Source organism: Athene cunicularia (genome assembly GCF_003259725.1).
Source record: "Athene cunicularia isolate RWA chromosome 4 unlocalized genomic scaffold, athCun1 chr4_part2, whole genome shotgun sequence".
In the NCBI taxonomy this organism is placed as follows: Eukaryota; Metazoa; Chordata; class Aves; order Strigiformes; family Strigidae; genus Athene; species Athene cunicularia.
The window spans coordinates 16,859,929-16,884,591 of NW_020799099.1; the positions used below are offsets into that span (position 1 = coordinate 16,859,929).

General features: G+C 36.5%; 2 protein-coding genes across 3 annotated transcripts in view; one reads left to right on the forward strand and one right to left on the reverse strand.

The window, feature by feature from the left end:
* Nucleotides 1–24,379, reverse strand: part of AIMP1 (aminoacyl tRNA synthetase complex interacting multifunctional protein 1) — a 37,498-nt gene extending 13,119 nt beyond the window's left edge. Inside the window, exons 1-4 of one of the 2 annotated variants that reach the window (XM_026847978.1) lie at nucleotides 24,286–24,379; nucleotides 5,567–5,700; nucleotides 4,720–4,833; nucleotides 2,325–2,483 (exon numbers count right to left, since the gene is read on the reverse strand). In XM_026847978.1, the coding sequence (XP_026703779.1) occupies nucleotides 2,325–2,483; nucleotides 4,720–4,833; nucleotides 5,567–5,700; nucleotides 24,286–24,287 (409 nt within the window). In that variant the 5' untranslated portion in view covers nucleotides 24,288–24,379. Of the gene's footprint in view, nucleotides 1–2,324; nucleotides 2,484–4,719; nucleotides 4,834–5,566; nucleotides 5,701–20,571; nucleotides 20,732–24,285 lie in introns of those variants that run through there. The other variant, XM_026847979.1, reaches the window with a different exon arrangement.
* A 237-nt stretch (nucleotides 24,380–24,616) lies between these two features.
* Nucleotides 24,617–24,663, forward strand: part of TBCK (TBC1 domain containing kinase) — a 152,633-nt gene continuing 152,586 nt past the window's right edge. Inside the window, exon 1 of the mRNA XM_026847359.1 lies at nucleotides 24,617–24,638. The gene's annotated coding sequence lies outside the window, so the exon portion shown is untranslated. The remainder of the gene's footprint in view (nucleotides 24,639–24,663) is intronic.

A 24,663-nucleotide genomic window follows, 5' to 3' on the forward strand; every position in this document is an offset into this window, starting at 1 on the left:
TGTCCTGTTTAAAAGGCATTCAAGATTTGTTTAACAACTACAAAATCTGGGGGATTAAGAAATGTCTAAGAAGTGCTTTACTTAAAATAAACATATTCTGTTATTCTTTCATCCAAGATAGCTTACATATTAATGTAAGCTAAACTCCCTTCTTTAGGGAGGAAAAAAGGAAAAGTGGTCACAGCATGCAATTTGACTCATTTATGATTGCTCTAGTACATGGTTGAAATTAAATACTACATTCAATAATAAAAAGGCATTATGTTTTTTAACATAAGCAATAGCTCTTCAAAAATATTACAGTTCATATATGATGAATAAAAAGCTCTAGTGTTTATGATTGGGTATCGTAAATAGACTACAATTAGACTAATAAAACTAGTCATATATACAATAATTGAAGAGAAACTGGAAAAATACTGTCAAAACAGTTAATATTTAGTACCTAAGATTATATCAAAGGCCTCCCAACTTTGTCCTTGGTATCATTCCACACTGTTCTCCTCTTCATGACATTTCTCTACAATGGTTTGGGGTCAAGAAAAAAAAAAAATCACATGCTTCTAGCCCCCTAGTTATTTCAGAGAAATGAAGTTTGTCACCAAATAAGGAACAAGAGAACACAGCAAAGCATGTCTGTACACAGCATATATACTGATGCACAGGAAACATCCATTTCAGTGCCACAAGCTAAGGAGAGAACTGCACTCCTCTAGCCAGTGTCAGTCAGCCCAGAATCAATATCCAGATAAGCTTCACAGATGAAGTTTGCAAGAGTGAAACAAAGAACATGGGAATAACCATAGAGAAAACAGATGAGAAAGGTGACAGAAAGCAAAGGGATTTGAGATATTCTCTAATTTCATCAATTTGAAGACTAAAAAAAGAAATTTTACATATTGATTACTCTGATTCTTAAATGTTATATCTACAATGGATATTGAACTTCACAGAAACAGCCTGTTCAGGGCTTCTATTTAATGGTCACGCTCTATTTCACCTTTTTCCCTAATACAGTCACTGGAAGGAAGAAGTTAAATACTTCGCTTTCCAAACTAAAGCTACTTATACAAGATGAGTAGAAATACAAGAAGTTTTATTTTTCCTTACCAACTGAGTACTTGCTCTGTAGCCACTGAATATGTGAAGTAATTGACTGATATGACATGTAGCCTCTGCTTTTATATTTACAGCTCTGTGCAATATTGATGCATGAAAGGCTGAAGTACACCAAAAAAACCTGAAGTAGCTTATAAGCCTGCACACAGCTCACCAAAAAAAATCAGATACAGGGCCCTATCAGCATAATATCCAAACTCTGAAAAGCTGTACAAATCATTTCACAGCTAACTAATAATTTGCATAAGAGAATGATTACAAACCAGAAATTACAAGATAGACACCCGTACTTTTGTGCAAGTGTGACAGAACCATTCTTTCTTCTATTAAAAGAGTTTGTTAAACAGAAGTCAATACAGACAGCTAAACAATAAAAACAGGAGGAAAGGCATGAGGAACCCTACATATCCTCCTACATTTCTTCCCTGTTGCCAAAACCAGATTATGCTATCTATGTCCTCTACCCAGTACTTTCTCTTAGCCACACAATTTCACCAGTGTTGACATATATGTATCTGATCAATTCTGATGCATCTTCACAGCCTGTAAGAATTTTCCAGAGAAAAAAAAGCACTTAAAGGACTCAGAAAACTGCAGTTTAGCACCCTTCCTTAAGTATTATGTTATGCTATTATTGCTTGCAAGGTATTTTGCTGAACAGGTCTATGCCTTCTGCTTGACCTGGCAGGGGAAAAAAAAAAAAAATCATCTAAGCCTCACAACAGAAAACCATCAAGTCTGCCAAAAACTTCTCTAAACTTTGCATTAATTTCCTTCCACACCCCACCTGTCTTTTCCCCCCCCCCATCTGTGTGTGTGTGTGTGTGTGTGTGTGTGTGTGTGTGTGTGTGTGTATGTATGTTTGTGTGTGTTTTGGGTTTGCTTTTGCTTTTTTCTGGTGTAAGCTTTTAGAGGTTGGGGAGGGTATTGGGTTTTTTGTTGTTGGGTTTGTTTTTTTATTTAAAAAAATAAAGGAGTTCATTCACATTAACAGAAATCTGGCATGTATCCCATTTAAGTAAGGATCTGTAGCTTACTTGATGGCCTTCATTAGCTCCAAGTACTTCTAAGGTTTTAAGCGTAAGCACACAACACTTCCTACTGTGGCTGTACAAACTGTTTTTTTCTGTCCATAAAATGATGCAAAAGGACTTGCATAATTTAAATACCTTAATTGTATATCACTGCTAAGGAAACTTAAGTACCTCTTTTTTCTGCTTTTTCCTTCTTTTTCTTTTCTTCATCTTCATCTTTAATTTGATTTTTGGAACCAGGAGATGATGTCACTGCTGTAGATTGTGGAACATCATCTGAAAATGACACTGTAGAAACGGTTGTACCAGGCAGAACAGCAATCTGTTTTACTAAAATCAAAACCACAAAAGTTAAGAGGGGCACCAGAACTTTGAACACTATGACATTTTAATTTTCCAACATAAAAAGTAGAGAGAACTGAAAATTTTGTTTAAATACCTAAACCACAACTGCTTAGTGAAGCACAACATTACAAAACACATTTCACAATCTATATAAGATTATTCTGATCAGTTAAGAACAATGCCTTCCCATTTTTAAATGGGAAAAATTGCTAAATACAACAAAACATATAAGCAAACACCATGTCTTTTTGTAGCTTATTTGAATATCTAGTTATCTTTGCTACTAACTCCTTACTTCTCATTTGTGTTTGGTAGTTTCAGTTTCTAACTATTGTCACACTGGAGACTATTCCGTAATTTGCTATGCAGATCATTTTTATAATGTAGTCAGATCATTCCTCAACTCTTTTTTCTAAGTAACTAAAGAAACTGAATTTGAATAATCACATTCTAAGGAATTACCTGCAGTCCTAAAATAATCTGTTGATTCCCCACTTCCCTTCTCTAGATTCTGCATGTTACCTTCATATTTCTTTTTAAGTTACCGATACAGAATTCTGAACACCATCTCACCATCAGTCTCAACAGATTAAAGGAGAAGAATCACCTCCTTTCCACATTCTGCTCTTCAAGAATCACATTAAGACTTTTTACCAAAACATGGTACTGGGTAAGCATCATCAGTGTGCTAGACAATATCATCTAGGTCCCTTTACCAAGAAAGATTAGACAAGATGATTTTTCTAGGTCCCTCTCAACCTGTGACTAGCTACTGTTTGACAAATCCTTCTAGTGCCACTATTACACATTTCTCCATTCTGCATACATGCTTTTTTTAACACTTCAGGACATTTATTAACTTTCCTGAAGAACTGCACTGTGGTTTTTGATACCTGCTCTCTTTAACACTAAAGCAATTTGCATGAATTATGTACTTCCAAAGAATTTCTTTAAATCATTTGAATCTGAGATTGGTTGTACCAACAATCTTTTGCTTGCTGTTTTGCTTGCTAGTTGTGGACTTTGTGTTTCTCAGATTTTCAAAAAAATATCTAAAGTGATATTTTTCACACTGTCCATCTAATTTCTGTACTCAACTACTTAATACTGTCAAAATTAACATACACTGATTAACTTCAAAAGAAAATATCTAAATTTAATCCTACTATCTTTTAGATAAACTAGCTAAATAAAGATATTTGTCCAGCTAAATATTAATTTCCAAGTCCATTCCCATCTTGGAAAAAAAGTCATATACCTTGAGACTTCTCTGTCAAGTGTAACATAACTGTGAAATTTCCTATACCTGTCACAAATTGCAGCAGACTAACAAGACAATAGAGAAATATAAACTAATGGTTTGGTTTAGCACATGAAAGGGCTTTATTCATGCCAAAAGGAGAAACAGAAGTGTCTGCATTTATAAAATGCTAGTCTTTTTGAAGACTGAATCTGATATTTTACTAGTAGAACATTCAGTATGGTTGAATGCTAGCAGCCAGCTACACTGGATACTATCTCACCCAATTCACAATACTGACAGCATGGGTAAAAATAGTAATAGCTGCTGAGGGCAGAAGAGGCTTCCTCTGGAAATAATTTTAAAGGAGGATCTGATACACTTCAGTTTTGTTTTTTCACCTTTCTTTTTTAACAGGGATTATATAACAATGGTGCAAGTTGAACACAGCTACACAGAGGAGTGCAAAGAAGGAAAAACAGTGCAATGAAAGGCTGGTCTTACTAAAGCATGGAATCAAAAATTCAGAACACATTGTTTCTAATTTTACATTACCACAGATTTTCTAATAAGTCAGTGCCCATCTGTACTTTGAACTCTGTCTTGATTTTCCATAGGGTTTTTCAGTCATGCTAGATTAAATATTCAGAGTATCAAGAAGTGTTACACATGCAACAATTTTCAAAGGTATTATAAGAAAGCATTGTCATCAGTCAAATTTGGGGCTTATTATGAAAGGTACTGTGCAAAAACATACAAAGAACCGGTTCCATGTCTGATTAAGATTTGGCATAGGCTTACAGCTTACTAAAATGTTGGAATTGAGTAACTTGTCATAAGCACAGAACCTGGGAAAATCCACATTTTGTAAGAAATGCATAGAGTTACATACATAAAGATAAAAATCAAGATGAAGATAGTTTTGATCATATTTTCTGCTAACTAGATCTATGTTGTATGAAGACAGGATTTTTTTCCCACCTCCATTTCGAATTTCTGCCTGAATCAGCTCCTGCTTCAGTCCTTCAATTTCTTTCTTCAGTTTAGCATTTTCCACACGGAGCTTCTTCTCTTCTCGGAGAGATGCCTGCAAGACTAGAGTTGACAGCATGTTAAAAACAAGAGGTTTCAATAATTAGCATTCATCGTTTGGCAGACATAGGCTTTGTTTTTAAAGAAAAGTGAAAGTGAGCAAAACACTGAAAAAGTGAAAACTTTCAAGTACTATATAATCAGAAATATTTTTGAATATTTTTTTTGTTGAAATAGCCATTTTTTACAATATTTATGTACTCAAGTTGCCTCTCAATATACTAGCTTCTCAGCCCTGTAAATAGACTCACAAGAAAAAATTCCAAGAAACCTATTAGAAAAAGCTTGAACATGTTTGTAGTATGGAGCACCTTAATACACTGATATCGGTATGTAAAAAATATCAAAGCTGAAGGTATGATACTCTTGAGAGAATACCATAGTGGTGAAAAAGCAGTAACACATTCAGGCAAACGTAGTCTCATATTCTTCCCAGCACCCTTTCTCCCCCCCAAGTGGAACTGTGTCCTATCAAATTTCCATTATCTGTTTGTATCATTAATCCTTCCTAATTCATGCCTTTTCTATTTCAGAATAAGCAGTTTCAAAACCAAAAAAACCCAAACCACAAAACAGTGAAGCAGTGCTACTATTACAAGCTTTATCTTGGAGAACTTGAAACACACTTAAAAGGCTGACAGTACCAATAAAGTTGTCCATGTGCTCATTTTTTCCTGTGAGTATTTAAAGCTAACCATCTGGTTAACAGTTTTTCATACGATAGGTAATTCCTTACTAGCTTTCTCCTTGAGCAGAGCAACTTGTTGCTTGAGGTATTCAATAACTTGATCGGCCTCTGCACCCTTCTGCTCCAGTCTGTTCAGCACTGCATTGTTGGCTGCCATCTTTACCAAGAAACGAGCTAAAAACCTAGACAAACAACAGACAGTCTAAAATTAATGACTTCTTAACATAAAAATGCTATCATCTCTTACCACATGAAGCTGTTCTAAAATCAGTTGCTGAATAAGGAAATTTGCTAAGCAAACAAGCTAGGCTCCCACCTCCTAATGCACAGCCTAAACAAAAAGCAACGTTAAAAGAGAATCTAATATTTGACAGCTGCTTTCAACTATTTTGGAAGAAAAGTTACTTTTCTTCCCAGCTGCATAAAACATGTTCTTCCTTCATGAAACAGAAAAAAAATCCCCCTTCTCAGAAAGAAAGTTCTGAAAAAAACAGAAAAGAAAGGAAATAAAAGGGACAAGGTTGAACAGGAGAACATTGTATTCTGGTTTTAGCTGACAAATTTATTAAGTGTATGCAGAATTTTATTGAGACTAAGAAAATGGAAACATCTCACAAATTTCCAAACTTCTCTAATAAATTTACATAGAATATACTCAATAATTCATACAATTGTTGTTATGTATACATTAAGAATTTACTGTTATTTTACTTTTAAGCAGAATTCATCAGCATTTTTACTCATCTGATTAATACAACTTCTACTGCCGGTTTACACCTTCAGAGTTATTTTAGCACTGATTTCCATTGTCTTACTTTGTTTCCACTGAAATAAAAGGCCAGGCACACAGGTAACAAATTAAAGAAGCAGCAAACACAAAAGACCAGTAAAGGCAAGAGCACAAATAAATGCTGTCTAACACTCTTTTAGGATGTTCAACAGCTTTTACTGGGTTTCTCTAATGTTCCAGAAACCAGCTATGCATTGTGTACAGCCCTGATTTCTTGAAAGCTACCAAATTTGGCCTACTTCCTTCTCTGAAACATTTGTATCTAACCATAAAAGCTCATACAGTAGTAAGAGTAATGAAATAGTTACTGTCAATTCTATCTGCAGCAGATAATGCTTTTACCCTCCCACTCAGTATTTAGATGAAGGATGAATCTGTACTAACAGCTGTTTCATCTCTAAATCAGGAAAACTGATTATAGGTGGGAAGAAAAGATGCCTTGCAGGTCTTCCAAGTATCAGTGATGTAATTCCTGCGAATTTTCCCATCAATGGGAAAAAGGGAAGAACTGGTAAGGAAACGGCAATCCAGATGTATTTATTGTCTCCTCATCAGAGCCCAAAACAGCCTTTTTTCATACCAAACTGGCAGAAAACTTCCCATTTTATTGCAAGATTATTCTGACACTATGACCTAAACCTGTTTTTAACATACAAATATTCTCTGTTGGGATTTACAACAAAAGCCACGCTGAAGACAAAACAGCTCTAGCAATACCTGAAAGTCGAACAAACACAATTCCACTCATGCCAGTATCAACATATCACCTTTGCTGCACTCTAAGTATCAACTTACATTTGATATCTGATCTTCTATTACAAAGAAGTCAATTCTCCACAGTTATACATCTTTTTCATTTTGGGTTGGTTTTTTTTTTAAGTGAAATACAGTCAATCAGGAATAGTGTAATCAGAAGTTCTCAAAGCCAGAAAGAGATAAAGTAGTCAGATGATGCATGCAGTATATTACTCCCACAAAAGTGATGAATGAACAAGCATCTTGTCTTCTTTGCAGCTTAATACAATCAAAGTCTGTTTTACACACACCATTTTGCTTAAGGATGCAAGAGCACTTCTGTCATCCCACCTTCCACTCATTCAGAACAGATTTTTCTTTTAAAAGAAACTCTCATGGAAATAAGAGCACTAAAATCATCTCTCCGGGACAACTGAAGTAATTTCAATGTTCAAATTAATCTCTGCTAATAAATAATTTTGTTTTCATGTGCAGTCTGAAAACAGAGGGTTGTAAAAAAGAAAACAGTGATTCCAACAAATTAGTGATTTAGATGTCAAATGGAAATAGACATAAAACTATTATGGCCAACACAGAATAATACAAAGCCTGGGGTATTACTGTCCGCATACCAGTAAGATTTCTTGCAAGCTACATATTCTCTCCAGGGAACACAATACTAACAGTGGAAACTTTGCCAACAACAACAGAAATGCTACTAAAACTTCAAAGTGAACAGAACTGGTACATTTTATAGGTTTTAGCCAAGTTGGCTAATGAACTGAAGATCTGGAAATGAAGTTACATGATTACAATGGGTAGACATTTTCCCACTTGTCAAATAAATTTCTGTAAACCTAGTATTGCAACAGTAACACAAAGGAATAGGTATTTCCAATACTAATACAAAGAGCCAACAAGCTGAAATGAACTGCTGCACAGGCATAGGAACCTATACAGCAGAGTGATAACACCTGTATCTAAAAAGGGTGCATAATTTATTTACTTTTTTTTTTTTTTTTTTTAAGATCTACACTTTATTATAAAACATAGACTATTAAAAACATTAGCACTGCAACAGTCAAGGCTATAGTCAATTATTTGTCTGGATTTTTTAACTTTACCCTATTTCCTTTGCTGTCTATTACCCTGACACCCTCCCACTACACACACAAAAAAAACCAAACCCTGACCCAACCAACTCTTATTGGTGATACACAAAGTAAAAACAGGAAATAAAACCAGGAATACTATATAGCTTAAAAAAAACAGAATCATATCTTATTACAGATACATTCTGACCTGTTTTGCAGGAAATGTTCCAGAGGCCAACTGAAAGTAAAGTCACTTCAATACAATTGTGCCTAACAAGCTGCTTTCCCTTCACACAAAAAAATAGTTCTGAAAAACAAGTAAGGAGTAGCTAGATTCAGACCTTCTGAAAAGGGTAACCTCCTGAAGTTACCTGGTTGATCAGCTAAGAGAAACTGATTAATTTCAGACCTCTGAGGACTACTTTGTTACCTGCAATACATTTGGAATTGCTTCAGAACCCACCTGCTCTGCTATAATGGAACTCAGTCTTCACATGAAAGATTCAACTCCTGCAGTTATTCATGAAGTTACACAATCAAAGCTGTTTAATTTCTCATCTTTCTACTGGCTAAGAGTTGAAAATATTTTTTTCAACAGAAAGTACTGCCACCTGTGGTCTGCTAAGTAACTGTAGTACCTTCACAGGAGAAAACAGGCATTATTCTACTTCATTTCTCAGTAACACATCATATGGAAGGGTCCCCAAAGCAGCAAACTCTCTATAATAAATCAAGTCTTCCCATATAGTAGAAATTACCCTAAAATTTCAACGTTTTACAAATACCGGTTTATCAACATTGGCCTTGATCTCAGAAATAACTGGATCAAAAACCAATCACACCAAGAAGATGCTAAAAACACAAATCTTGTAGATTACTCTTCAATATTAATAATCTGTTTTAAAAGCAAAAAAAAGCCCAAACCTCCATAAAATTAATGACAAGATTTAAAACTTAAACTCTAAAATTGTTTTTGGAATCTATCCATAGTCCAAACATGGAACCAATTACTTTTCACGGAAAAGCAATCATTTAACCAAAAAAACAGAAATTGGAAGCCAACCGATTCTCAAAACATAAAGTAATTATCTTCAAGCATTCCTTTTTCCAGCTGGAGGTTTAAAACAGCTCAATACTTCGAAGTTCTCAGCTTTTTCTTGCAATGCTTTGTTAACATCAACACACAAAGTAAGGTTACTAACTGCACAAAATCTAACCTGCTTAGTAAGACTTACTGCTTACAGATCATGTTCTCCATGCATGCATCAAATACATCTATGACAGTGATGCAGCTTTATTTTGGCATTTTAAATTCAGTAAAGTTTTGTGCTGCTCTCTCAGGTGACTGCTGCTCAGGTATTTCTTCTTCTCATATTTTCCCACGGGCCTTAACACAACACAACCAAATGCCATGTGTTTCAGTTGGTTACCCTGAGCACGTGTTGAATCTCAAAATATGTAAAAAGAAACAAAACCACAACTGTCTGCTTCTCCTCTCTCCCACATATACACTAACCCATCCACATTAAGAGGGTAAACTTTCACAGCTCAGCACACCTGGACAACATTCTTCATTGCACAGCTGCTTTGATCCAAACCATCACTGCTCTTCACTTTGTGCTATCTATGGAGCAATCAACTATTTCTACAGCAAAGCCAATCCTACTGACCTTTAACAAAGAGAAGACAGCAATCACAAGATGGCCCAGATAGCATAAACATATGCCTTACAGAGAATGCCACATTCATTAACAGCCTCCAACCAAGACTGAAGATTAGGCAAGGAGCCACTGTGGGAGAAAATAGAAGTCTGCAAAAAGACACGTTTGTTTTTCAATTGAGATGCTCTGTTCAAATTAGAAGTTTGTCATTAAAAAGCAGAACCAGTGGGACCCACCTTATTCTAAAAGTTATCAGCAATACAACAATAATTTCTCCCATGCTAAATAAAGTTCATTAATTTAAACTATATAAAACATATTTAATGGCAATTCCTCTTCCTAAGATTTTGGTCTTAAGCATCAAACAGCTCTCAAATCAAACTTCTTTTCTTCTGTGAGATGTCTCAAGATGCTTTGTTGTGGCCAACTTGTATAGCAAATTATTTATTCTACTTTCTGTAAAAGATAGAAAGTATCAACAATCACTCTGTTTCTGCAAGAAGTGTGTTCAATAACTTCTATCTGAGCATCTTTTTTGAGTATGGTCATTTCTGGCAGACAATCTTACAAAAAACCCATAAATATAACAGAACATGCCAGCTGCTTGCCAGATTCTGCTTTCCCATGCTTTGCCCTTCTATGAACTGATACGGACACAACGAATCAGATTTAAGAATCTCACATCACACCTTTTTATTCTGCAAAGTAAGGAACAGTAATGAGCAGATCAAAACAGAAAGAAAAAAGAATGGGATTCTTGTCTTTCGCTAAACCAAAGTATCAGTGCAACTAGGAACTGTTGTAAAACTGTTGTAAGCTGTCCCATCGTCTCCTGTCAGAGAATCTGGATTCATGCTTTAACAATCAATGCTCTCTTACAGGTTTCTCCTAACTTCTGATAAAATATTCCAGACCTGACGCTGTAAACATCTTTGGCTAAGATTAACAATAGCTGATTTGATTTCACATTTCTGGTAGAAAAAACTTAGTTTTCAAAACTATGAAAATTTAAACTATTAAATAAGCCTGAGGAGAGCTACAACTGATTAGTTCTGAGATCCAAGTTTTAGTTTTGACTTTATCACCTCCCTACTTCACTCTAATTAAAGCACAGATGATCAGCAGCTGCTCTCAATTTGTCATTATGGAGGCAACGGTCTAGAAATAGTTACAAGTTTGCAGTGATATAATTCTATTTCTAGAACATTTTTGAAATCAGCTATATTCAGTAAATTTCATGCCTTTACCTATCACTACCACAAAGATTGGGTGTTTCACTGGTTTTATACCTGCTACACATTGCATGCAATGATGGCTTTTACACTCAAACACTTGTTCTCAGGAAATGCAGTTCTAAAGATTAAATGTTTCCAGGATTCAAAAGACAGAGAAGAATCAGATTTACTGCAAAACACAGGTTTTCAAACGTTTTATCTGTAGAAAAATCTAATTCCTCAATCACAGAATAAAGTAAAACATGAAGCTGTTCACAAACTGTTTTCAAAAAAATGTGCCTTTTAAACCCATATACAAATAGGCTAAAGTACCTTAGCTGCAGTGTAATGCTAAGGAAGTAAACAGAAGTATCTTAGATAGTAGCATCGCTTGAGACTGCTTAAACACAATCAAAGCCCCGGTTTCCTTGTAACAGTGGAGCAAAAAGACACAGTGCGCCCCATTACACAATATCATTTCACCCAGATTGAAAAGGCAGGCTCAGATCAGTTAAGAATTAACTACCAGGTCATCCATCTTCGAGAATAAAGTATGCTGTTAGCTCTGTAAGGGAAGAATGTAGTAGGTTTCCTGAATCTCACCTTGTCAAAGTAAGTTTACACAACTAAAAAATATGGTTTAAGGCCCTAAGCAAATGCATGTAAATGATCAGAACATAGACATCCTTCTCCACATACAGCAAAGGAGGCATAACTAAGTATTTTTGGCAGAAGAATGGCAAACACTTGAAAAGCAACAGCTAGCAATGACCAAAAAAAACCCCCAACCAAACAAAAACCCCTCAAAACCCACCCAACCCAAACAACCCCAATAATCCAGTGTATTTTTGTCAAAATTTTGAGCAATATTAATAAACGGCAGTGTAAAAAACTCAAAATCTAGAAATTATTGTCAAATAAATCACCATGGAACCTAATTTTTGACTCCAGTACTAGATCAGTAATCCCCTACCAGGTACTAGAAATGGGGCACTATAAAAAGACCAAATGAAATTTTAACGATTATCCTTGTATTTTGCTAAAGAAGGAATGTTCTTTTTAATATGAGTAAAATGGAATTACAGACTAAAACATAAGAAGGTATTGTACGGTTTTGCAGACTTCAAATTAAAAAAAGACATAAGAATTCTATCTTCCTCATTCACCCCAAACAGGTGACTACTATAACTGGGGCTTTAAACAGTTTAACAACCTGACAGGGTTTTTTTGAGCACTTAAATACAAGTTTTTAAATATTCATCAACTGTAAACTCCTGTGTAGTTAGTATTGAAAGCAATTGGCCGAGCAGCAAATTACTAGGCAAAATTGTACATTTCTGCCATATGTTATTTCAACTCACATCTTTTGCACTGAGAGAGTCAGAATAATTGCTTTGCAGATTTCCAAACAACTAACATGTCTAACAGTCCATCCAAGAAGCAATGCCAGCCCTAAGGAATGATTTGCTAGCTCTGGAGACTGCAGTTCAACACTTCTGGCTGCCAGATAAATCAGGCTCAGTCCCAGCTGCAGACAGGTCTTTTAGTAGCCCTAAGAGCCCACCCCTCCCTATTTTAAATGTATATTAAGTAGTAAAAACACACACAACCAAACTTTTTCATATTGAAAAACACTGCAGCATGAAAGAGATTTTTAAAAAATGTGATGGAACATCGCATAAAGAAAAGGCCATCCACTGATACCAATTGTGAGACAACAGAAGTTACTCAGTAATGATTATTTTTAAACACGAAGACAAGTCTGGTACATTTTTTTCCTTTAAAGACAAAGTGACAAGCAAGTCACAGCATTAATGAGATAGGCAAAAATCAAATCTATGAGAAGCAAATGAATGAAGACAGTCATATATTAGAATAAATAAAGGTTAAAGCATGAAATTTTTATAAGTATTATGACAGCCTTAATTTGAATTAAAATGGAACTCTTGGATCTGTTTGGTAGAGATCATTAGAAACTGAATAGTCAGAAGTAAAAAAATATTGAAGTATTTTGTTGAAGTTTGCATTTCACGACTTAGATGTGAAAGGCTCAAACTAATTAATTTCTGATTAAGACTAAACTGCGATGCATGAAAGTTTTGCATGCGTTTTGTTTCCCAAGGACTCCTCAACTGTTTTCCCTAGGTCTCTGTCTAGACAAAAGTAAAATGCTCCCTATGTAACTCAATGATAGCAGACTCAAAGCCTTCAATGAGCACCTGGGCAAACCAAGATAGGGGGAACTCGAAAAAAAAGACACTGAGATACTGTCTAGGGAGGATGATCCCATCAATTTAGGAATGACACCTGGACTTCACAGCGCATGCTCTGAAAGAGCAGACAACATGAAGACCACCTCATACTTCTTCCCTCGACCACCGAAGACCCTCACTCTATTTCTACTATGCGTGCTCAGACTATATAAATGAATTCCAGGAACTCATTATCATAAGACACCCCTTTCCAGGAAATCTAATGAGTATGTGTGATTTGGGTGTATGTAAACTAATGTCCCTTGCTAGTTCTTGGGAGCCCTTATGGTGGAGAATCCCCAGGGTGACCCCAGCACTGCTAATAAAGAATACCTGCTTAACAGTTATATTGGATTCTGACTGTTAATTTCTCCATTTCAGATGCCACTACATATTAATTAACTGCATCACAATTTAACACACTGCAACATTCAAAGGGTTAAGGTAACTTGCAACTTCATTCACATCCTGGCTGTAAGCTTGTGCTAAATTTGTATTCAGAGAGAAGTTTTCACTAATGCTTGTCTCAGACCAATTCTGAATTAACTCTGTACTCTTTCCCACCTCTGAGCTGACACCCCAAGGACTAAACAAAGCAGAGACATAACTACAAAGAGTTCTGTCCAGGTTAAGACAAAAGTCAAGCAGATTGGATGCAGTTTGTTACAAATTTTTTGCCTTCAGAGCTACCAAAAATTTTCAGTAACAAAGACTGTATACAAAGTTATATGTAACTATTAGTCGGAGAACACTACCCAGTAGTTCAACAGACATGGAAGGTTCACAACATGGCTCAAGAAAAGCAACTTCTTTGCACTACTTGACTTAAGCCTCAACAGGTTATACACCCACTTACATCTGCCAAGTCCCCTGGAAGTTCAGTAGATTCATCTGGTTGCGCTTTATAGTGCAGTCTGAAATTTAAGTAGCAGCTCATATGCCAAAACAGTTGGACAGCCTTATGTATTTTTTTAGCAGTGTGTACCTTTTGGATCCCACGGCATTAATATTTTAATAGTACTATCAGAATCTTATGATAAATGATCACCACGTGCAGAAGGAATTCTCACATAAATCCCATGATGGAAAAGATGCAACACCCACAACATGCTACCTTGCTTCTTTGACCTTAAGCACTGATTTCCAAACCCAAAATACATCCAAATCGTTGGAACAGAAAGCTTACATCAAAAATTGACATGGTTGGTTTGGGGTTTTCTTAATTTCTAAAAGCTTAATTTTCTGAACTACAGTGTATCCAGGGCCTTTCACTGAATATTAAAAAAACAGAAGGAAAAAAAAAAAAAAGTAGCTGCTACTCATGCTTCAAAGTATCCTCATAAAACTTGTTCAACAGGTGATGGACTTCGCAATTACAGACACATATGCCTATAAATTCAGAAATATAAGTGGACTCAGATGCATCTGGTCAAGCCTGCAAGGTCAGCATATGCCACAGGAACTCAAAGAATCTGTACTGTGGTTCACTCTCTAGGTTTTTACCAGGGAGTGAAAACTTTAGATTACTGTTATAACTACAGAATAAACTACCCATAAATCAGATAGCAGAATAATTATCAGAACTACATTGCAATCTATCTGTTGATACCAAGTAGAACACTTTTTCTTGGGTATTTTATTGAATTTTGTAATCTTATCCTAACAAAGTAAACATTCACACTACCTCTTTAATTAAGAACAGGCACGGTAGTTACAAAAAGGTAAAGAAGAAACATTTACCCACTCTCCCTAAGACAGGTCTCACTTGAGAATAAAAATACATTTTAAAAATATTTCTCAACATCCAATCTCTTTCTTTTGGGTCTGTCAGAGCAATAGGTATAATAGCCCTTGTCAAAAACCCTAGCTGCTAAAAGTACGTTTAAAAGATTCTCCTCTGAAACTCAAGAGTTTGGTATTTTATGTCAGCAATAGTCTGCAAATTAATTGTATTGGTTATGTAGTTCACAGGAACATTGATCTCCCTTTTCAATTTTAATTCACAATACTTTTAATGTCTGAAACTTGTCTACTAGTTATCTTACACAGTTCAATGTTGGTAAAAAAGAATCTTGAAATTTGTTACTTTTACATTGACTTTTCTACATCTAAAACCAGTATCTTGTAGCACAGCTAAAGAAAAACAAGATTTGACCATTCAGCTAAAGCAAGTACTAAGGTTAAAAAGTAATCATTATTTCTCCATGAAAGCCTTCAGCAGGTATCATGCAGATGTGCAGCAAAAAAGTGTTCTCTAACTACAACTGCATTAACAATTGCTGGTATTTACTGAGATGGAAGCTTTAGGTATTCTTTTATGTGGACTAAATAAAAGCTGAAGAAAATTAAACCTGAAAATGTGCATGTTTGTGTGCACATGTGTCTGTGTGCAATCAGTACAAGAATAATGACAAACATCTCTTAATGGGGAGCAACAAAGCTGTCAACCAAAGCTTTACCAGGAAAAGCAGTCCTTGCAGAACTTTCAGTATCTTATTTACATAGGCAAAACTCTCCCACACGACTCAGTTTCACTCATCACACAAATAATTGTACTTTGTAGTATTGAATTTACTCACTCAATACAGAAGAATGATACTTTAATGAAAATCTCCTATAAAGATACTAACTTATCCTGTGCAGAGAAAATTATTTATTCAACTGTGAAGAGTCTAAGGTAACTTTTAAATCTAAAGTGGGCTGACAACAACTAATCCTCAGCAGCTAGAAGCAGTTACATGTCACTTCAAAACCATGCGTCAGCAGTATCTACCACTGCATATTCCTGGCATCAGCCTCAAAACACAGGTCTTTACTTTCAGCACATACATAAGTCGAAGAGACTTAAAATTACTAGCAAGCATCACATCTACTTAGAAAAATCTCCAGGTAACTTAAGTATTGTATCTAACTAACTTTTGGATCAGCAATTTTAACTTGTATGGTAGAAATATACAGACTATTTTTTCCTTTTTTCCCTTTAAAAAAAAAGAAACTCCAAAGGAAAACATTTTCAGTAGATTCACATTTCTGCAGATGAAGACTTTACTATTCTCAGCAGGAAAACAACCAATTTCTGAAGCAAAGACTCTACGTCAATCATGTCAATCATTTCTAAATGAAGTGCGCAATATAATACTTCAAAGGATACTTGAAATCAAAATGCCAGCTCTCCTTCTGCTCAGACATGAACATTCACCAAAGGGTTATATTATTACATAGCTATTTCAGATCCTCTACTGCTTTGAATCAAATTTTTTACAGAAAGATGTCCTTTGTATAAAAAAACCCACCACTTTTTCCTGTACAGAAAACACTGCTTGTATTGTAGGGTTTTTTTCTTTTTAAAATGAGAATCATTTAAGTCTAATGAACAGAGAGCCACTATACGGATTTTACACACTTTGCATTTTGTAAACCAAATCAGTTTGCCAAGACCAATAAAGCAAATGTAAACCCCATGCAAACAAGACACTTCTGACTAGTGTAGTTATTCTAGCTGACACACAGAAATTACCTTCCCAAACCAAAGGAGGCAATCTTGAAAGAGTTATTTTTGACTAAGTTGTTTTCAATATTCTAAACTAGAGGGGACACGGAAAGTTTTTTGGATTATCTTTTATCAACCCTTGCAAAACTCTAGCTGTTACAGTGCAGTGCTCCCACCTTCTTCTTCCCTCTGTTAATTTAACATTGCATACTTTTATGAATAGCTTCTCACAAAAATGTTCATGCACTGGTACTGAAAAAAACTAATTTAGGAACATCTGTTACTAAATACCTGGTTTTATGAGCACTTGATAACCCAATTTCAAAGTCAGTATACTCAGTAGCCCTTTTGGGCACAGTCCAGAATAGCAGCTTGGTTATTGAGTTAATAGTATGATCGCCAAGGTAAACTTATGGAATGCATCTTCTATAAATAGTTAAGCACTGCTTGAGAGAAAGCACAGCAATATTTTATCTTTTAATAGTACCAAAAAAGCAAGTAGTCCTGTAATTGCCTTTCAGAACCTTCTTTGTTGTTGTATGTAATGAAAAGCATTTGAGATTCACATCTTTTAAAACTTCTAGGATGAAAATTTTCTTTTTTTTAAATACTAGATCTGTGCAGAGAAAAACAAACAAAACCCTTGTGCACTCATCTTGGACACTGAGAAGGCTGATGTCAGCTATTAAGACTGACAGTATCTGACAGAAAAATACTCCAAGAAGCTTTCAGGGAATACCTGTGTTTCATCTATGGATTCAAAGCTTCTTTTGTTTCCATAGTTTCAGACAAATTGAGCTAAATTGTAATTTTGCTGTGTTCCAAATTATTCTATTAAAAATCCAACCATTTAAACCCAATTATTTTCAATGAGAATATCTTGGTTTAGCATCTTCAAAAAGTGCAAATTTGCAGGTAAGTTCTCAGTCAAGTATAAGCTATATGTAAAGGGAAAACAAAAAATCTGTGCCTAGCTCTTATCACTAGCATTACTTTATAGATGGTCCTATAGATATGAAATTACTTACCTACTGAAACATAGCAGGGTAATTCAACTCCTAAGAAAAGATTAACTTCCCTGGTGTACAATTTGGTGTCATATCCTAGCTGGCAACAGTGACTTCCTTAGCGTGTGACTGTTACCAATTACTAGAGCACTTCAGACCAAAGCTTTCAAACTTTACAGTAGGACAAGCATGAATGTGAACTTACAGGCTTCACTCCAGAGCAGCTGCTACCAAGCTAGACAGAGTACCTCTTGCGTGCCATGTGCAAGCCCATGCACTCTTGTGGGAACAGCAGTCCCCAGGTGCCTCAGCCAACTGAGCTGCTGAAATGATCTGCTCACTTATCTTCAGAGTCTGAAACAAGATGCCACTACAAAGCTGTATATTAAACTGTAATTGAGAAACACTCTGGGATAGAAATCAGATCCAATAGCCATGGATTGTTTCCGAGAGAGGGTCCTGAAGTCAGAGACCAATCTTTAAACTATTAATTCATACTCAGTTGAAGTTAAGTTGAGAAAGCTCCTGATGAGAAGGAAATGGAAATAAGTCTTCTATAATGGGTAGTCTTATGCCAAAAGATTGTAGCAAATGATCTCAAGAAGAGATTTGCTAACTCGAGGCAATTTTTTTATGATGTTTTACACATTGCCAGACGCTTTCAAATGTAAAAAGCATCTCAGAATCTGTCTGCGTTCAGATAATTAGGATATAAGACAACACACCAGGGAAGCAGTTATGAGAGGAATTCAAATTTCCTCTAATCCACCACAGAATCTCTGTCAGGTCTTTTCCAGCATTCTGAGGAAAGAAGAATGGGTTCTTCTACATGAGTTGTATTTAACATTAGGATGATACTTAAATACAGTACATAGCACTTTCTAACATGAATTCTAGTTTAAGCTTCCCTCTCTACAGTTTCTGAAGTCAAGGAATAGTTCTAGGCTGTTTATATATATAAAGTGGCATAAAAATTTAAGAATTGTATAAAAAGTTGAAATGTAACAAAATTGTGAAAGCTAGGTCAGCAGAAGGAAATTTCTGGAATTTCTCTCTAAAAATTAGGGAGAATTAGAAAATTAGAGACACAGCAAAGAGGAATTTATCTAATTCCCATTTCAGCAAGATATCTAAGTGATTTTCTTTAGAAACAGCAAGTGTCAACAATTACAACTGCTGTTACAGACTCCCACTGATGCATTTAAACATGAAAACAGATCCATTTCAGACTATTGTGACTCTGGGTTGGTAACCGAAGAGAAACCGTATCTTTCATCTCAATAGGCAGAGATGACTCCTTCACTTATCCCTTTTAAAGTAAGTTATACCTTTATTAATAATGTTCACACTCCATATGGACAAAAAAAAGGTTTTTTGGACCCCTATCAGAAGGCTGCTGACCAACTGACAATATTCTGACAAAAGAGAATGAATCAAAACAAACCACAAATGTGCAAGTGAACTACTGGAAGGTGCTCCGCTCCAAGACTTTGAAGAAAAGATTATTCAGATGGTGACTTGTTTCCTAGTTACTTTTATCCTCCCATTCCTGCTTTGATCCCATGGTAGGAGACAGAATTTATTGAGGAACAGAGCTAAGGACATTCAAGAATAAGAACATATATGACAACAACAAGTTCTTCAGTGGTCGCAGACTACTGCTAAGGCAGCTCACTCTCAGCCTGTAAGCAGCAGCATTAGAATTATTGGAGTAGAATAATTACTACAGCAAAATAAAAAACGAGCAACTGAATTACTCCTCTTCTTTTTCCATTTGAACCAGTTATTTAAAATATTATATTGAAAACTGAAATTGCAAACTATTTTACAAGCTAGCAATAATAAAATAAGAGGGCACTAAGATCTGAAACAGCTACCATCTGCCAGTCCTGAAAGGCATGCCATTTTAAAGATGGTTTCTGGGAGGGCAGGGGGGGTAAAGTCCAAACTGACATTTGGAAAAAAACCCTATAAATTACACTGATTTTCTTTTTGTGTTGACCAATCACCTGGTATTACAGAGTATCACCCAGGAGCAGGCCATGACTTGCATCACAAGCAACTAACTGTTCCCTAGAAAACTGAACAAGGATCTGGCAAATGGAATTTTGTCATCAGGAATGCCAGTGATTGCCATGCCTAAAACCACAGATGTAACTGCACGCTGAATGTATAAGCAATTGTCAGAAGCACAGAGCATGCTCAGGCAAGGAGCCTTTCTTATTTAAATATAAACATGTATGCTCAGACAGTTTAGAAATACTCAAATGAGTATGGTGACAATCTCAAAACATTTGAGCCATCATGCTACCCAAGCAAAATAGCACATTTTTATTACGCTAAAAAAGTGCTTTACCTCGTTCTATCTATCAGACCTATTCAACTAACTGGAACCACAGGGGCTAAATTTTCAGGAGGGAAATACCTGTCTGCAAAATGTTTCATGCTTGTTATGGACTTCACCATTAGAAGACTATGGCTCAAAAAGTGTAAAGGCAAATAACTAATGAGTTAATCAATTAACGCTACACCACAAACATTACAGAGAAGAACAACTTCTCACCTGGGAATCTATTCCCTTTCCATGACCCTCTCCTCCAGTTTAAAAAAAAAAAAAACCAAACAGCTCAAACTTGTAGTTTCTCTAGAAAAGAAGCGCGAGAGACAGGAGGAAATAAAGGAGGCAAGTGAGGAAAGGCCTGACTAGCCACAGTTTATTATAGGCAAACTGTCTCAGCTGCTCAAAAGCCTTCCCACTCACACTGCACTCATGCATACTCAAGAACCCCCACAATTACACAGATACTTGCTTTTGTCCAGATTCTCCTTTCCTGTGTCTCAACTTTTTAAAGACACTTCAAAGAAGATCAAAAATCTTGAAAGAAGTGTAGTTGTTTAGTCTATAGAAGAAAAGGTAGATGCGAGACTTGGTCTTGTTCTTCAAACATAAAGAAGTTGGTACAAGAATGTGACCAAACTGTTCAATAGGTCTACTTCAGACAAGAAAAAGCAAGGAATATAAGTTAGACATTTGGAAAACTTTCAAGTAAAAGACTGAACAGGCTGCCTATGGACGTTGTGGAATATCCATCACTGAAAGGTTTTAAAAACAGGTTAGGCAAACATCTGCCAGAAGTGATTAAGGTATAATAGATGAGAATGAACTTAAGAACTCTGCTCCTCTTCTGCTAAGGTCTTTTCATTATACTCAGTGTTATAAAACCAGTAATACTTCCCTCTTTTACATCACTGTGTTTTAAGTTTAAAAAACATCTAGTAAAACCTACCCTTCTAATTGTGGTATTTCCATATGTTCCTAGTGTGACTATTTGGGAAAACAGCACACATCAAAGATTTTCTAACTGTGAAAGCAGGATAAATAAAACACCTGTGAGGTAAGACACCAATGTATTAATTTTACACTCACTCTGAAGAAACTGTCCTCTAACATAATGCAGACATATATTTTCTTGTTCTCCAAGAGACAAAAAATTGTGAAAACTAACTGATGACTTACTGATCTGTGGTCACAAAGCCTAGTCAGTAAACCATTTTTCAGTTTTTGTTTAGAAGAACTTTTCCAAAAGGAAAGCACTTTTTCCCAAGCACAAAACCAGATTATAATATTTATATATATAAAAAAATCTGAACAAGGCTGCTTTGAAAAGTACCCAAATCTCTTTGAAACCATGTTAAATTATGAATAAGAATGGCTTCCACCACACTGAGGGAAAAAGGCCAGAGACTTCTTTTTTCCTCCCTACTGCTTAATACTAATGTAATCATGGAAATAAAAACTAAACATCAACTTCCCCCTTACCCCTAGTATGACAGGAAATCTAACAAGGGAAACATTTCTTGGTGATGGTAATAAGAATCATACAGGTAACTGTTTAGAAGGAGAATAAACAGGGGTTTCCGAAGGTCTCTGCTGGACTGACATCATATAACTCATATCACTACAAGAAACAGGAAATGCTATTTATTTTGCTCACATCTGATGTTCCTAGCAGCTGCCCTCTATGCTGACCTCTCAGTTTTATCTGTGTTGTTCAGCATTTCACATTCCTTAGGTTTTAGGAAACACTGCCTTAGAAGAGACAAGAATTCATTCACATGGCAGCTGTGACATATAGAAAGCAAATCATAATCAGAAAGTTCTGACAACTGTTTTACATTATTTTTATTACATAGATACTTCCCCAGTAAGATTATGGACACTTTTAAAGTAGGTGGGATTTGTGGGTAAGCAAGAGCTCTACTTTTCTTTTCACTATTGGTCTACAGAGGTCTTAAGTAAATCTTATCTCCTGTTTTGCATCTCAGTACATTTTTTTTTCACCAATCCAAGATCCACTCTCATTCTGATGCCATTATTTGAGTTCTGGCCCTCCAGAACATACAAGCTATCTCTGCTGCTTCTTAGGGCTTTTTTAGAAATGAACAGAGTTAACATGACACTCATAAAACTGTTCAATCTATCTCTACTGTGGGTGGGGGTGTCAGGGTATGAAGCTCAGAAACATAGTTTTCTAATTTGATTCTACTGCTAATTTGTAAATTTACACAGAGCAGCAACTTTCAAGTGGTCTGTTGTTTCAGAAAGAAGCCACACAAATCACTACAGCTGATTATTACCTTATGTTACCTCTTCCTACCTTATAATACAAACTAGTACAATTCTGTAGTATAGAACATGGTGTATAATAAAAGTATAGGAATATTTTGAGGTACATTTACTATATTTCCAGAAACTGTTTTTAAAGCTTCATGCCAGCTGAAATGTGTACTGTATCTCAATGTATTACAGACTAATATAAATCCCAAGTTTTTTACTTTCTACTTCAGTCCTACTTTAAGAAACAACACCACTGTTGTACCCCCCAGCCCTCAAAGTCAGAAACAACCAGGTATCTATGGAGTTTATGGAAGAAAAACAGACGAAATATTAAGAGATAATTTGGAAACACTGATCAAATTATTGTGATGATGTGTCGCTTACATTAGGAATTCGCTGTGACAAGCATATAGCATGAAATTTTGGTGATAAACATTCCAGTTAAATAGATATATTTCAACATTCTCTAAATTAGGACTCTGTTCTTCAGAAATGTAATTCTACCAAGGTTATTAAGTAGGCAACACTTTAGAAAGAACAAGAGCAGGAAAAAGGAAAAATGTCACCAATACACCTTGCATGACAGAGCATTACTCACATGACATTTCGTAGTTTTCTTTTCAGGAAAACATAATATTGTGAAACTTTCATGTCAGTAGAAAGTCAGACTCTAGTACACTAGAATCCCTTGACTGATTTTCAGAAAGAATTTTAGGAAAACAACATGAATTGATTTAAAGGATTTTGGAGAGCATAAGAACTCGTAGGGGGTTGTTTGCTTCCCACCATCATGGCATCCAATTAACTTCACTGATAGTTTTGCAATTGAGGATACTTAGACGAAATCTGTAGTAAGGTGAGGCCGTAGTGATTGAATATAGCATCCCATTTTTATATCCCCTTATCATTCACTTACTACATTATTCTCCAGTTATGTTTAAGTAATAATACATTATTTAGCAGACCTGTTGGAAAGTATCTCTACTGAGGATGGACCAAATACTTACACTGGTTTTCACTCACAGAAGTCTGAAGCAAAAGCATAATAAACATACATAACCGTGGCGGTTTGATCTTGGCTAAATGCTCTATCACTTCCCACCCCCTTCTCCCTTTTTTCTCAACAGGTCAAAAAGGGGAAAGAAAATAGGATAGGTAAAAAAACCCCACAGGTAGATCAAACCACCACAATACCATTTACCAAAACAGAAAAAGCATCTACTTTTCAATTAGTAGTAACCATTCCTATGAAAAGTTCAATAGATACTCTGTGCCTATACTTTCCAGGCTACTGAAGCATGTTCTTCAACAGCCCACCACTATGCCACTTCCAAACTGTCATTTCAATCGATAGACTGAATAAAGGAACACAACTGATTTCGAAGAACCACTTCACGTGCCTGCTTCCTCACCACAAAGTGCGGTATCTGTCCTTGCAATGCTACCCTATAGCTACAGCGCACATTAAACCCCATGATAAAATCCCTTATCAAAAGTAAACAAAACCAAACATAACGTCGTTTCCTCTACTTCAAGGCACTCATCCAGTCCCTCCGCTGCAGGGGAATTCCCCTCAGAAGGACGGCAGTGGCCTCTCTTCGACCACTACTACCACAGCACATAACTCGCAGGAAACCCCCTGCTCCAGCCGCGCCCCTCCGGCTCGAAGCAAACTAACGAGGCCCGCCAGACTCCCGCCTTCCCACTCCAGACAGCTCGGCCCGGCCTAGCTCAGTCCGTGGGGTAGGCCCACGGCATCAGACCGCCATGGCAAAGCCACCCAGCGACGAAAAGCGACCCAACTGAGCTACCCACGGGCGCGCTAAAAGCGCGCTGAGGGTACAAAGCCGCCGCCCGCCCCCATGTTGGGACCTGGCGGGCCCCGAGGCCCCCCAAAAGCACTCACATGAACCGAACGGCCGCCACACACCTCCACCCGCTAAGGGAAAGGACCCTCTCCTTTGAGCTGCCCACCGAGTGCCTGAAGTTTCTAAGAAGGCACCAAGGAAAGCCTCGCTACCCCCAGCGAACATTGTTATTACGGCCAAGACGCTCAACGCGTTTTCCTCAGAGCTCTAAGACAGCGTACACACAACGCGGGGAGTGAAGAAGGAAAGAGTGCTAGTCTCTTTTTTTTTTTTTTTCCCAAGGCCCAAACACCAAGAAAGCTCAGGCACCGCGCTAGATGCCTCTACGACAGGGTCCTTCCGGTGCCTGGCGGGGTGGAGTGACGTCCTGGAGCGGCGGGGGCGGGCGAAGGTAGTGACGCCACGTTCGGGTGGGG